The 12,630-nt window shown below is 44.7% G+C and overlaps 2 protein-coding genes across 3 annotated transcripts; both read right to left on the bottom strand.

Annotated features, from left to right (window-relative positions):
- Nucleotides 1-543: 543 nt before the first annotated feature.
- On the bottom strand, nt 544-6,105 carry LOC127616005 (kelch-like protein 10). Its single transcript, XM_052087408.1, has 5 exons — nt 5,462-6,105; nt 4,884-5,367; nt 3,393-4,004; nt 3,071-3,220; nt 544-1,621 (listed from the first exon to the last, which is right to left on the bottom strand). The coding sequence occupies exons 1-5, from the start codon at nt 5,605-5,607 to the stop codon at nt 1,259-1,261; spliced, it is 1,755 nt and encodes a 584-aa protein (XP_051943368.1). The 5' UTR covers nt 5,608-6,105; the 3' UTR covers nt 544-1,258.
- Nucleotides 6,106-8,528: 2,423 nt separating this feature from the next.
- Nucleotides 8,529-11,951, bottom strand: LOC127616007 (kelch-like protein 10). 2 transcript variants are annotated; one of them, XM_052087410.1, is made up of 5 exons: nt 11,675-11,951; nt 11,105-11,588; nt 10,298-10,909; nt 9,667-9,816; nt 8,529-9,591 (listed from the first exon to the last, which is right to left on the bottom strand). In XM_052087410.1, exons 1-5 carry the CDS (start codon nt 11,812-11,814, stop codon nt 9,229-9,231), a joined length of 1,749 nt encoding a protein of 582 aa, XP_051943370.1. In that variant the 5' UTR covers nt 11,815-11,951; the 3' UTR covers nt 8,529-9,228. The 2 variants fall into 2 exon arrangements, with proteins under 2 accessions (XP_051943370.1, XP_051943371.1); XM_052087411.1 differs by having other exon boundaries at nt 11,105-11,385; nt 11,675-11,949.
- Nucleotides 11,952-12,630: the final 679 nt, after the last annotated feature.

Here is a 12,630-nt window from a genome sequence, read left to right as displayed (position 1 = left end):
TTCCTCGTTTCAAGCCCTCCCCCAACAACACACTCACGCACGCGCACACACACTATTTTCCCCTCATTTCTCTTTCCTGATCACTTTTTTTTGTCTTTTCCACAGACATCACCTTTAGTCCTCATTTTTCTCTTCGCGTCTCCCCTTGTTGCCCGGAGATGAGAAATGAAAAGATTAGGAGTGCAGCTGGCCATCTTTACTTAGCGCCACGTCGCTGATGTTCTGCTTTCTCCTCCTGGCTCAGGAGTAATGTCGGAAATAACCTTCACAGCTCCACTTCTCTTCCTTCTCCATTTTTATTCCCCCCATCACATCTCAAGCAGTCGTCGGGCGGATTATGGCCCCTCTCATGCCTAGCACCGCTGAAGATATATGATCATATTAGTGCAAAATGATGTCATGCAATTCAAGACGTTTGTCCTTCGCGCACCCTCTGAAGTACCTATCCCCCACCCCGCAACCCACCCCACCCCGCTCCCCCCCTCGCAGATGATGTCACAGTCTTTTATGTGTGGGAGGCGAATGAGATACCCCCCGCCCCCCAATTCTCCGGGTGTAACTGGGAGGGTGCCGCCATCTTGTGAGAAGATAGCGTATGAAACACTTAGTGGAAAAATGAGCTGGAAATTTGATCCCTATTGACGGCTGAAGTGTTTCTCGCAGATTGGCATGCCAAGTATGTCGAAGAGTAATCAGGAGGATGTAAAAAATTACGCAAAACGTGGGGTGACCACATGTCCCGGGTTAACCGTTCAAGAGCATTTAAACACTATCAAAGAGGAAAATACACAATGTGGGATGCAGAAGACTTGCTTGCGGGATAAGTTAGCATACACGGTGATCGTGTTTAGCTGTAAGCATGCAAACACTTAGGAGCTTTTTCCCCAAGGATGTGGAAGAGCCGCCAAAAGACAATATTGTTAAGTAAGTGCTTCTTTTGTCCTGGTATAATGAGAAACGGGTAAGCTCTAGGAGTGTTGAGGCAGGAAACCGGAAACAATATTGGTTCAGCAGAGGCAGAATAGTTGCTAACCGCAAAGCTAAAATAAAATAGCAATCAATGCTATCAACTTTTTTGTTTACTCTGGCCCTTATAGAGATAAATTGTTACACTGTGGAAGAGCTTTTTGTTGAATATAAACATGAGCGAAGCAGAAGAGTTACTCACGTAAACGCTAGCTAACTTAGCATACATCATAATTATGCTTGTCATTTCCTCTGGTGGACTTTTTTATTTCGTTCCTTTCCATGTCATTGTTCAAAAGTCATCTTCCATTTCCAGGGCCACTTCCTCCAATTGAAGCCATGGCAGTTCACTTCGCAGTGTGACAAAATGGCCGACGTTCGCCAAACCAGACACAACACAGCAACTAAGTGCGCTCCGAGAGACGGCCATGTCACAGGCAGGGAACCACGTGGCTGCGTGGGCATCATAGTACTCCACCATGTTGGTGGCCGACACACCCGTATTGCCCCCAGCCACGAAGAGGCGATCTTCGAGTACCTGGATCCCAAAGTTGCTGCGTGGACACTGCATGGAAGGTAAGAGCATCCAAGCGTCCGTGTTGGGGTCGTAGGCCTCTACGCTACACAGGCGCATATCGCCGTCAAAACCACCGATCTTTAGAAGGAAGAGAGTTAAAAGTCAGATCATGCCCTAACCTGAACCTTAACCAGAATAACCAAACCTAACCACCCTGTTGATTGACTAACTTAGGCCTGGTACACGCATGTGAATTTCTTAATTCTGTAATCAGACCGAATGTGAGCTGAGCATTTCTGGCACCGCGTTTCCATATAGTCTAGTTAACACTGTTGCATGCAGGCCAGCGTGGATGAAGCGTTGAAGTGAAAATTTTGGTTCTTCACCCATTTCATTTACATATGTGGACTTTTTGTGGCGTTGTCACCAACAGCCAATTTCCGTCAAGAATGTATTCACAAGCAACAGCAGAAGCACAAATAGCATGATGAAATAAAAACGATATCTGTGGGACAGAGAGGTATACAGCACAGCCAGCGTTTTGAAATTCAAATTCAGCCGGGACCGCGCCAAAAAGGAGCAGGCTTGGAAAATGAGGAGCAGGAAAGTTGGCGTATCTGCTAAATAGATTGACTTATTTACAGCTGTTGAAACTGTCAGGCATGATTACATTTAGCAGCCAAAGTACTAGCACTACCACCGCATACCAGATTGACGACCAAGATTCAAACTTCTACCCTCCTCCTCTCCACTCAAAGCAACCCCTATATACCGGAAGTTGCCCTGCGAACAAAATCATGCGACACACATGGGGTGAAGCGATATTTTGTGTTTGGTCTGAACTTAACATTCAATATTGTTTATCTGTTACAGACCCAATATGTGAACAAGAAAAATCTAGCATTTAAGTTTTTATCGTGCTGTGTGTAGTATGCTCCAACTGTTGCACCACCTAGAATCTAGTCCTGCTAGATAGAAGCATTTTTGCGATCAAACATGTTTTAACAAAAACAAAGACGATACTGCAACAACCGCAAAAAAACAGTAGCTGCAATATGGGGGGAAAAAAACAAGGAGGGAATGATGATGTTCTTGGGACTATTTTTCTTGAGAAAACATATTCTGGAGACCATGAAAGCTATATAATCCTACAGCTGTGCGAGCTGCCCCTCCACATCTGATGTCGACCAAACTTCAGTGTTTCAAGGAGAACATGGTAAGGCATTTTGTTTTTATTTACGGCCATTTCCTTGTTTCTCGGTCAGCCACTTATTGAACGTATAAAGTCCGACTTGAGAGCTGTTGGCTTTACCCGCAAGGAAGACATTTGGTTGTAAATATTGAATGTTTCATATTTATGATTGTCTGCAACAATCTGTTTCTGACCTCATTATCTGCACCTTAACCACCCTTAACACACCTAAGACCAAAGGATAATCTTGTAAAACACAAGAGTCTGCCATTTGACATCCGAAAAAAATCAAGACCTCCTTGTCCCTATGTGTATACCAGGCCTAGTACTATCATGCCAGTCCTAAAATGGATGACCCAAACTGTTAACATGCTAACTCAATGTATTGCACGTACTGCATAAATGTGGTTGGCATACGCAATGACTCCAGTGCCACTGCGACAGCAGTTCATTGGGACGATCATGGTCCACTGGTTGGTCTCTGGGTTGTAATACTCCGCCGTTCGCAAAGGCTCATTTCCGTTAAAACCACCGCATACGTAAACCTGGAACCCAAAGTTGTACTGACTGGTAAATTGAAGGCAGGATATACAGAAAATGATCTCCAGCCTAATCCTAATAAATTATAACTATCAGAAAAACTCATTTTAGGAAGTGAAATGCCCTTCAATTTTAGATCTTAGATGTTTTTGAAGTGTACCTTTTAACCCCACCTACCTTGTTGTTGAGGGTGGTGCAGCTAGCGTCGCTCCTGTGCTCATGCATACTGGCGATAAGAGTCCACTGGTTTGTCTCGGGCATGTAGTACTCTGCGTTTTTTAGTCTTATGCGACCGTCCACGCCCCCAATGGCATATACGCACCCATTTAGCACCGTGACGCTCACGGAGCACCGGCGAAAATGCATGGGCGCTACCTGGTGCCAGGTGCGAGTGTACACATCAAAGCGCCGAACAGTATTGTAATGCCTCCGGCCGTCAAATCCGCCCACGCAGTAGACAGAGTTGCCCAGGAATGCAGTGCCAAAGTAAGCATGTGGATGCTCCATGTTGTCGACCAAGTCAGCCCAGGTGTTGGCATGCACATCATACGCCTCGATGAGGTGCGTCGGGTTGGGGCCACTGAAGCCGCCAATGGCAAGCAGGATGGCGGAAGGCAGGCGAGGACGAGCCACCAGGTTGCGATAGCCGCACACAGAGTTTGTGTTCATGTGGCACATGACGCGGGTAGCCAAGGCAACTATGTCCAGGCACTTCCTGCTGTTCTGGATCAGATGATTGGTCAGCACCTTGATTGCGATGAACTCTACGCTTGTCAGTGCGAGACGGACCTACACAGTGCAAATTAGAATCGGGTTGCAGGCAAGGTGGGTTTAGGAACTGTGATCAGACATCCAGTTTCCATGACACCTAACCACAAAATCTGCACGATCACCCTGGGCTCTAAATAAGGTATAGCACACCATGTGCTATCAATGGAGTGCTTCGGGAATACCAAATTTGAGAGACACAATTCCCTCCAACCCCACCGCCAATCTTGCTCCTTATGGTACCCTACCCCTAATTTGTAAATCAAATCCACCCCAATCCTGACACCTATAATTTACCTCTAACGTAATTTTTTACCAAACCATAATCCTACACGAAACCTCAACACTCACCCTACTCCGAAATCCAACCATACTTCTAAATCCAACCCAAACGTAAACTCCTTACTCCAACTCAAGAGCCCTGCCTAATGTATTGCCTCATCCAACTCTATCCTAAATTTGATATCTCATACTGTCCTCCTGTCGCTAATCATAATCCCACTCTAATTCTTACTCTAATTGATCATTTTCCCCAAATGACCTCTGAACCCTAGAATCAAACTTATCCTAACTTCTAGTGTTGAACCCACCTGAAAGTCAAATCCTAAACCTACTCCAAGTTACATTTTATCATAACCTGTAACTATTACCTTAATGCTGTGACCCCTGAAACCGAGCTACAGCTAGTCTCTTTTAATGCCTCACTAATGCTAACCTATTAACACCTAACCATAGTCTATCCTTTACCCTATCCCCTATACCTGCACAAAATCCCACACTAACCCTCCCCATAACCTTAAACTAATTCTTACCCTTCTTTTATACTCAAGACCCAACTCCTTGCCTAACCCTTTACTCAAACCCTAACGCAAAACATTACAGAAGTGCTTGTTGACTTACTTTGGCCAGCAGCACCGCCATGTTGTCGCCTCGCTCCCAAGGTGCATGTGCAATCCAGTGCAAAATGGCCTCGTACACAGTATTTTCCGTTTTTACCATAAGGTCATCCCGGTCCAGGATATCGCATAAGTCCTGTACGGAGAGTTGCTGCAACTCATTTGAACTCGCAACATCGTCAAAGTGGTAGAGGATATACTGGAAGGCATTTCGCTGTAGATCCGGTGTGTAGCAGTTCCGCGTGAACTGCCAGATACCAATGCAGTTTTCTGGACAGAGCTGTTCCGTTAGAAATGCGCAGCAGGTTTGGACGATGCCAATTATGTTGAACCGGTCTGCAGCCAGCAACAAATCTTTGACATTGTCCTTTGTCACCAACACGGAGCCGGCATATGCAAATTCAACAAATAGTTGCATTAACTGAGCCGTCAGACCATGTATGACGTAGACCCTCTGGTCTGAAGTTGACCATCGTAGAAAGAGGGCTCTGAAAATTCGGAATTCAGAGATGGAATTCATCATTCATTTTGCCTCTCGAAAATGTGCATCTTGGGTTGCTTCCCTAGCAATCGTCAACTCACCTGAAGTAGTGGCTGCACTTGCAAAGAATAATTTTGTGGATGTGAAATTCAGCATTGTCAACCCTGATGACCGCATCGCTAAGTTTCCTTGTTCGACTTAGTTCGTCATTGACAGACCTGTATGAATATTTACCATCGTAACTCATCTTGATTGTTTTGCCATCTCGGAACACCCGTTGGGCTTTTACTCGTGAAATATCTCAGCGGGGAATATTAACACAGGGTGAGATGTTACAATTACATCATGGTGGCGTTCTATGTCAAAAGCCAACCTCGTCATCAGGAGTTACATCATTGGCATCATTAAAGCAACAACACTTTGGATTGAAAGAAAACATCACTGTTCATTTTTGTCCTCCACTGCCTGAAAGATGTCACACATTTTTGACTGGAACAGAAAGGCTAACTTACACTGAGTCTATCCTGGCAAATTTGGGGATGATGGAAGACTACACCCTGGATATCATATGGACATTGATCGCACAAAGCCAACTCCCTTTGTTTGAACTCTCTTGCCTTCGTCGAAGCGCCATTGGCATTTATGGGACGAATATATCTGAATTCAAAGCAGCTGGTGAACATGATCCTCAGATAATTTAGGCTTGAAGATGAACCTAATAACATGCTAAACATATTAAATCCTAATGGCTTTTTTTTTTTAAGATAATGTGTTTCTAGTTCGTTTCAAGGTTCTTGACCTTGTTTGAATTCTCCCCCAACTCGTCAACCTCCATCCACCATAGTGATTCTGCAGTCACCCCACTGTGCATCGCAAGGTGTTGTCTTTCTGCCTGAAACTTAGTCTTAACCATCAAATCTAATGAAGTTGATTGACCCTTGCAAATGAATGGAGTGAGGCATTTTCTGGTCCAACCTGGTCTAATTCAGGAGTTCTTTGACTTGCCAAACCACATAGTAATAGAAAACAATGTATCTCCACCTTGTCTTCTATGTATGATTTTAGAAGAATATTTTTTTGAGTTCTACAGACAGCATGCAAGGGGCAATGTGTTTTTGAATATTGTGGTTACATGAAAGTATCCAATTAAATTTACTTGAAATAAATAGGTTGGATTAGACATCCACTTTTTTCTTGGAAATGTGGAATGGTAAAAAAAACGAGCAGAACATTTTAGTGTTGGAATGGTTTGAATCGGGTTAAGGAAGTGGAACTTTTACAATGACAAATGCTGGTCAGAATTCACAAATTGAAAATGTTTCGACATCAAATCGTATCTCTCCTTGATGCCCAACTAATCATAGCCATACCCGGGGGCGCCCACTGCTCGCCCTTTGGGTGTCCTAAGGTGAAAAGGCAGTGTCCCGCAACACACCTTATTACCTTTTTTCAAGGCCCCGAAGTTTTGGGTGATCGGGTATGGGGTGTTTATGCTGACGGCTTTGGTACATTTTCAGAATCGAGATTACAGATCAGAATTGAATTCCTGAAAACTACAAATGTTCATAACATTGTCACTTGTTCAAATCAAAAAAGCAGTTTCTCATTTCTTGGAACAAGTTGCTAATGCCATGCCCCATCCAAGAAAGGTTCACGTACAATTCTGTTTTTGACATTATTGATTGCTTATGTTTATCCATCCATTTTCTGATCCGCTTATCACAAGGGTCGTGGGGCGAGAAAATACATTCTGTATTGTAAATTTCAATTCTAATCTGAGAAATGTACCAAAGCAACTGAGGAAATTACATTCAGATTACCTTAATAACAAATGTTTAAAACAAAAAAAAAAAAAACACATTTACCGTATTTTCACGACTATTCGACGCATCGTACTAATGGCCGCAGTCTCAGTAATGCGTGACATTTCTGTATTTTACACATACACAGGACGCATCGTACGAATGGGCGCAGTTTTACAGTGGTAAAACATACGCCAGCTTAAACATACGGCATGCATGCGCGCACTCTAACACGTTAGCTTGAAGCATACGGTAGCACGCCAAGACATACAGATAAGATAAAAACACGTTTTTAAAAAGGCAACGAAAGCAGAACTGAGTTTGGGTGTATTTTATTTAGCCATCGTACAATGTTCTCATGTTTTTCGATCATTCATCACCCAGAAATCCATCAAAGTCCTCATCCTCTGTATCAGAAGCAGAGGACTGCACATCTCAGTTGTCATTGAATGCATGCTAGTGTGAGTTGCTACGCATTGCCGAGCGGAAAGAAGGAGTACCAACAGCAAAGTCAACATTTCTCTCGTGTGAAGCTTTCCCACATTTGAAAGTAAAGAACAGAGCGAAACATGGTGGCAGCGCGTGTGTGTGTAGAAAGGATTGAACAATTGTGCAAGTACCGTAATCCATCAAAAACGCCGCGTTCCCTCTCGTTGTTGCGTATTGTGGCGTAACTCGCCAAGCGCTGCCTCTCACTCTTTGTAAAGTTGTGTTTGCCACCGATCATCCATTGTTCCCATGCCGTTTGCAACTTTACTTTGAACGCCCGGTTGATGCCAATGTCCAGCGGTTGGAATTCTTTAGTCAAGCCTCCGGGAATAACGGCAAGCTCAGAGTTCATTTGCTTGACTTTTTTTTCACCGCTGCTGTGAGATGGGGACGCATGCCAAAAGCATAACCGGTGGCTTTAAGTTTGAACTGAGCTTCGTAGGCGTGTCTTTTTGTCGAATTTATTTTCAGGGGTTCTTAGAAACCAAAACCGGAGTTGTTTTGCAACAATGCACATTGCCACACTCTATACAAGTGTTGGTACTGGCTTGAGGCGTCCACTTACACGCCCACCCTTCACCATTGGCGGACTAGCTTGTCTGTCCTCTCTCTCCCTCTCCCTCTCTCGCTCGCTCTCTCTCCCTCTCCATATATGTATATATACACGCCCACCCTTCCCTGATTGGCCGACTTCTTTCATGCCTGGCACCGTCACTTCCGCCTTTTCTCTATATAAACAGCGTGTCGGCTGTCAGTCAGATTTTGGAACTCGGCGCATATAAAGGACGCTCCGCACCATAAGGCGTCCTGTCCATTTTGGAGAAAATTTGAGACTTTTAATGGCGCCTTATAGTCGTGAAAATACGGTAATTCTGGTCTTTTCTTAGGGTTGATTGATGTGCATTGTTTTGGAATGCTGGAGGAAGCTTTCGCACAAATCCAAAACAAAATAAATGTGTGGGAGATATGCTAACTAACGTGCACCTGCTGAAATCGATAGCTTCTTCTGGTGAGGGAAAGTAGAGTTGTTCAAACCTTTCCACATTATTATAGAAAAGGGAAGTTAATTTTGCCCTCTCCCTCCTTGCATGCAAAATGTAATCCTGCAAAATAATCCACATTTTTAATGAACATACCTGTATTCTGACTATATCTGTAACTGAAACAAAATAGATACATCTTTTTGTATTCTGATTACATAACGGCAGTACATGTATTCCATTATTCCCCAACCTATTCACGCACAATACGCACTTGATGTTGACCCCAAGTGATGCGCGCCCCCTGCCGTGCATGACGGTGCCCTGCACCCTGTGGGTCCTGTGAAAAGGGAGCGGCTGCTCTGGTTGTACCTTGAAGTACTTGACTGACATTTTTTTCCCAAAGACTAATCTTTTGGTAATCCAGCTGTCCATCCACTCTCATGCCCATTGTTAACAAAATTCTATCATAATTTATTTCAGTAAATTATTAGAATCTTAATCTTGTCAAAATAGTTACTTACACTCCAGGGAAAACTATCAGCGTGTGAGTATTATTTCAGTCATTTGTTAGCACAAAGTCACTGCAATTTTTTTTTAGACTTCATCTTCCATATCAACTGTATCATCCTCCAAGAAGAGCAAAGGCAGGTCATTACGAAGCATCGTATACTGGGCAATGTTGGGCAACCCGGACATCACACAGCAGCTCAGAGCGCTTCGAGAGATCCGCATATCATTGGCCGCAGACCACGTGCCAAGTTTCAGATCGTAGTACTCCACCAGGTTGGTGGTGGAGACACCATTGTAGCCACCAGCCACAAAGAGACAATCCTCCACAACTTCAATGCCAAAGTTGCTCCTGGGGCACTGCATGGGTGGCAGCATGATCCAGGTGTCTGTCTGAGGGTCGTAGGCCTCAGCGCTAGCCAGGCGGTCATCGCCATCATAGCCTCCAACCTTCAGGAATAAAAGCAAGATTAAAACTTAATTTCCTAATCAAATTCCTTGATTGCTGGTGTCAGCTACACTTACTGCGTACACAAGGCTGCCATGCCCGATGACCCCAATGCCACTGCGGCGGCAGCTCATGGGGGCCGTGGCCATCCACTGGTTGGTCTCTGGGCTGTAATATTCTGCTGTTTGCAGTGACTCATTTCCATTAAAACCACCGCAAATGTAAACCTGAAACCGAATGGTTATATTAGTGAACTGAAGTAAAAATGAATGACAATATCCCAACTTTTTCGCCACCAACTGCTCACACTCCAATTCTGGGCAAAAGAGCATCACTCATTGGGCTCTTATAAGTGGTTCAAATCTGGTGGCAATCAACCTAAATCTTTGGGTAGTTTCCTGGTGAGGAACACCTATAGATGACCCTAAAATGGGTACTTTATACCCAGACTTATCTTGCGTTTTCCTGCATGGCTTCTTGACTCTTTGTCGGTCTACTCAAGATAGACTTTGTCATTGAATTTCATATTCCTGTAATAATTATCTTAGGTGGCTGAATTTCTAACAATTCCTGTGATTATTCATCAAATCTCAATACAGTGATTCAACAAGCCTTGACCAAAACTAGTAGGACCCACCACCTCCCCAAATGGTTATTTGGAACCAAAACAGAATTCCTGCCTCTTCTGGTTAGGGTTGGGTTACCCACCTTGTCATTGAGGGTGGTACAGCTAGCATCGCTCCTCTGTTCTTGCATACTGGCAATAAGAGTCCACTGGTTGGTTTCAGGTGTGTAGTACTCAGCTGTCTCTAGTCTTACACGTCCATCGTGGCCTCCTATTGCGTAAATGCATCCATTTAGCACTGTGACGCTCACATAGCAGCGGCGGAAGTGCATGGGCGCCACTTTATGCCAGGTACGAGTGTTCAGGTCAAAGCGGCTGACAGTGTTGTAGTATTCTGTGCCGTCAAAGCCGCCCAAACAATAGATGGCATTGTTGAGAAAGGCGGCACCGCAGTACGCCCGCGGTTGGTCCATATTGTCCAAAAGGCTGACCCAACTGTTAGCGTGGATGTCATATGCTTCGATGCACTGCGTCGGGTTAACTCCACTCCATCCGCCTATCGCCAGAAGGATGGCGGAAGGCAGCCGGGGACGAGCGACCAGGTTGCAGAATCCAGACACGGAGTTGGCTTTCATGTGACGGATCACTCGAGTGGCGAAACCTACCATGTCCAGACACTTGCTGTTGTTCTGTACCATCTGATTGGTCAGCACGTTGACCGAGATGAACTCCTCACTTGTCAGAGCCAGACGGACCTGCACATTGGAGAGAGGACAAGGAGATGATTGGGGTTTAAAAGTGGGGTTTCTTGACAGGGTTAGAGTTTAAATTTTGGGTCCAAAGCCATTGGTACTCAAACCCTTAACCTGAAGCAAAGTGCATAAATTTTTAGTGCTAGTAGAGAGACAAAAGGTGCCCCTGATACAAATCAATGAGCTTCTTCTACTCACCCGCGCTAGCAGCACAGCCAGGTTCCTGCCTCGCTCACGGGGTGCATGCGCAATCCAGTGTAGGATAGCCTGGAACACCGTGTTCTCCTTCTTCACGATCAGGTCATCGCGGTCTAGGATGTCGCACAAGTCCTGCACAGACAGCCAGCGGAGCTCGTGCGAGGCAGCCACATCCTCAAAGTGGTAGAGTATGTACTGGTAGGCCTCAAGCTGCAACTGGGGAACGTAATAGTTCCTGGTGAACTGCCAGATGCCAACGCAGTTCTCCGGCCTGAGCTGCTCTGTTAGAAATGTGCAGCAGGTTTGAACAATAGCAATCATATTGAACTCATCGGCCGCGATCAACAACTCCTTCACATTGTCCTCCGTCACCGACACAGTGCCGGTGTATGCAAAATCAACAATGAGCCGCATTAAGTGGGCCGCCAGACCACGTATGACATACACCCTCTGGTCTGGGTTGGACCAGCGTAGAAAGAGGGCTCTGAACAACCAGGAGACACACACACAAGGTCAACTTGAAATGAAAAGGTCCATCATCTTTATCCGTGGACATTTCCCCCAACTCACCCGAAGTAGGGGCTGCAGTTGCACAGGATGATCTTATGGATGTGGAACTCAGTGTTGTCCACCGCGATGATGGCATCGCTTAGGCCTTTGGTGAGATGCTGCAGTTGGCCACACGCCAACGGACCATCTGAACTCATCATGAAGGTGTTGCCCTGTCTTCATAGTGCGGCTGGGCGTCGGCCCCGGGGACTTGGGGGGAGGGGTCATTTGGGAGGTGGGGTGGCGCTGGTAATGGGAGATAGCATCATGGTGGGATTCTGTGTCAAAAGACAACGATGACCACGTTGGTGACCTCATCCGCATCATCAAAGTCCCAATGCTTTCAATTAAGGAAACTCATCACATCATACTTGTGTTCGCATTTTGACTAAATATTCATTGGCCCTCACTGGGGCTTGGAGATAATTTCTACTTATCACAATATATCATTAAATTTGTTTTATTCTCTCAACTGGAGTGAACAGTCTCAGGTGTTTTCTGAAGGGGGATAAGAGTTTCATAGTAGGGTTTCTGATGAGTTAGGTTTTTGTTTGTGTTGTCAAATTTGGGTTTCAAGACCGGGTAAGGTTTTCAATAATTAATGTTTGAGATAAAGGGAGATAAAGTTCAAATTAGTTTTGGGGTTTTAAGTTCGACCTTCAAATTAGCGTTTCAAGCCGCTTTAAAGTTTCAAAACGAGGTTTGGGGATTCAAACAAAGATCAGGCAGGGTTTCAAAATAGGTTGGCTTCCCAGTAAGTTTCAAATTAGGATTTAAAATCATCTAAGGGTTCAGAATTTGTGTTTGAAGCTATAGTTGGGGTTTTAAAAAAATGTAGGTATGGATTAGACAATTCAAACAACGGTTAGGGCTCAAATTTGAGTTTGGGTTCCAAGTTATGGTCTCAAATAAATGTTTCAAGTGTCACTAAAATTCAAATTCTGTCTGGCGTCTGGAATTCAAAGTCAGGTTTCAAG

Source organism: Hippocampus zosterae, chromosome 15 (assembly GCF_025434085.1).
Source record: "Hippocampus zosterae strain Florida chromosome 15, ASM2543408v3, whole genome shotgun sequence".
In the NCBI taxonomy this organism is placed as follows: Eukaryota; Metazoa; Chordata; class Actinopteri; order Syngnathiformes; family Syngnathidae; genus Hippocampus; species Hippocampus zosterae.
This window is presented reverse-complemented; position numbering and strand designations above follow the sequence as displayed.

Coding starts and splice junctions, on each gene's coding strand:
- LOC127616005 (XM_052087408.1), bottom strand. CDS start 5,607: ATGAGTTACGATGGTAAATATTCATACAGGTCTGTCAATGACGAACTA. Junction 5,368..5,461: donor AAGTGCAGCCACTACTTCAG/GTGAGTTGACGA, acceptor CCGAATTTTCAG/AGCCCTCTTTCTACGATGGT. Junction 3,221..3,392: donor GCACCACCCTCAACAACAAG/GTAGGTGGGGTT, acceptor TTTGGGTTCCAG/GTTTACGTATGCGGTGGTTT.
- LOC127616007 (XM_052087410.1), bottom strand. CDS start 11,814: ATGATGAGTTCAGATGGTCCGTTGGCGTGTGGCCAACTGCAGCATCTC. Junction 10,910..11,104: donor TGGCTGTGCTGCTAGCGCGG/GTGAGTAGAAGA, acceptor TCCAATGTGCAG/GTCCGTCTGGCTCTGACAAG. Junction 9,817..10,297: donor GTACCACCCTCAATGACAAG/GTGGGTAACCCA, acceptor ATTCGGTTTCAG/GTTTACATTTGCGGTGGTTT.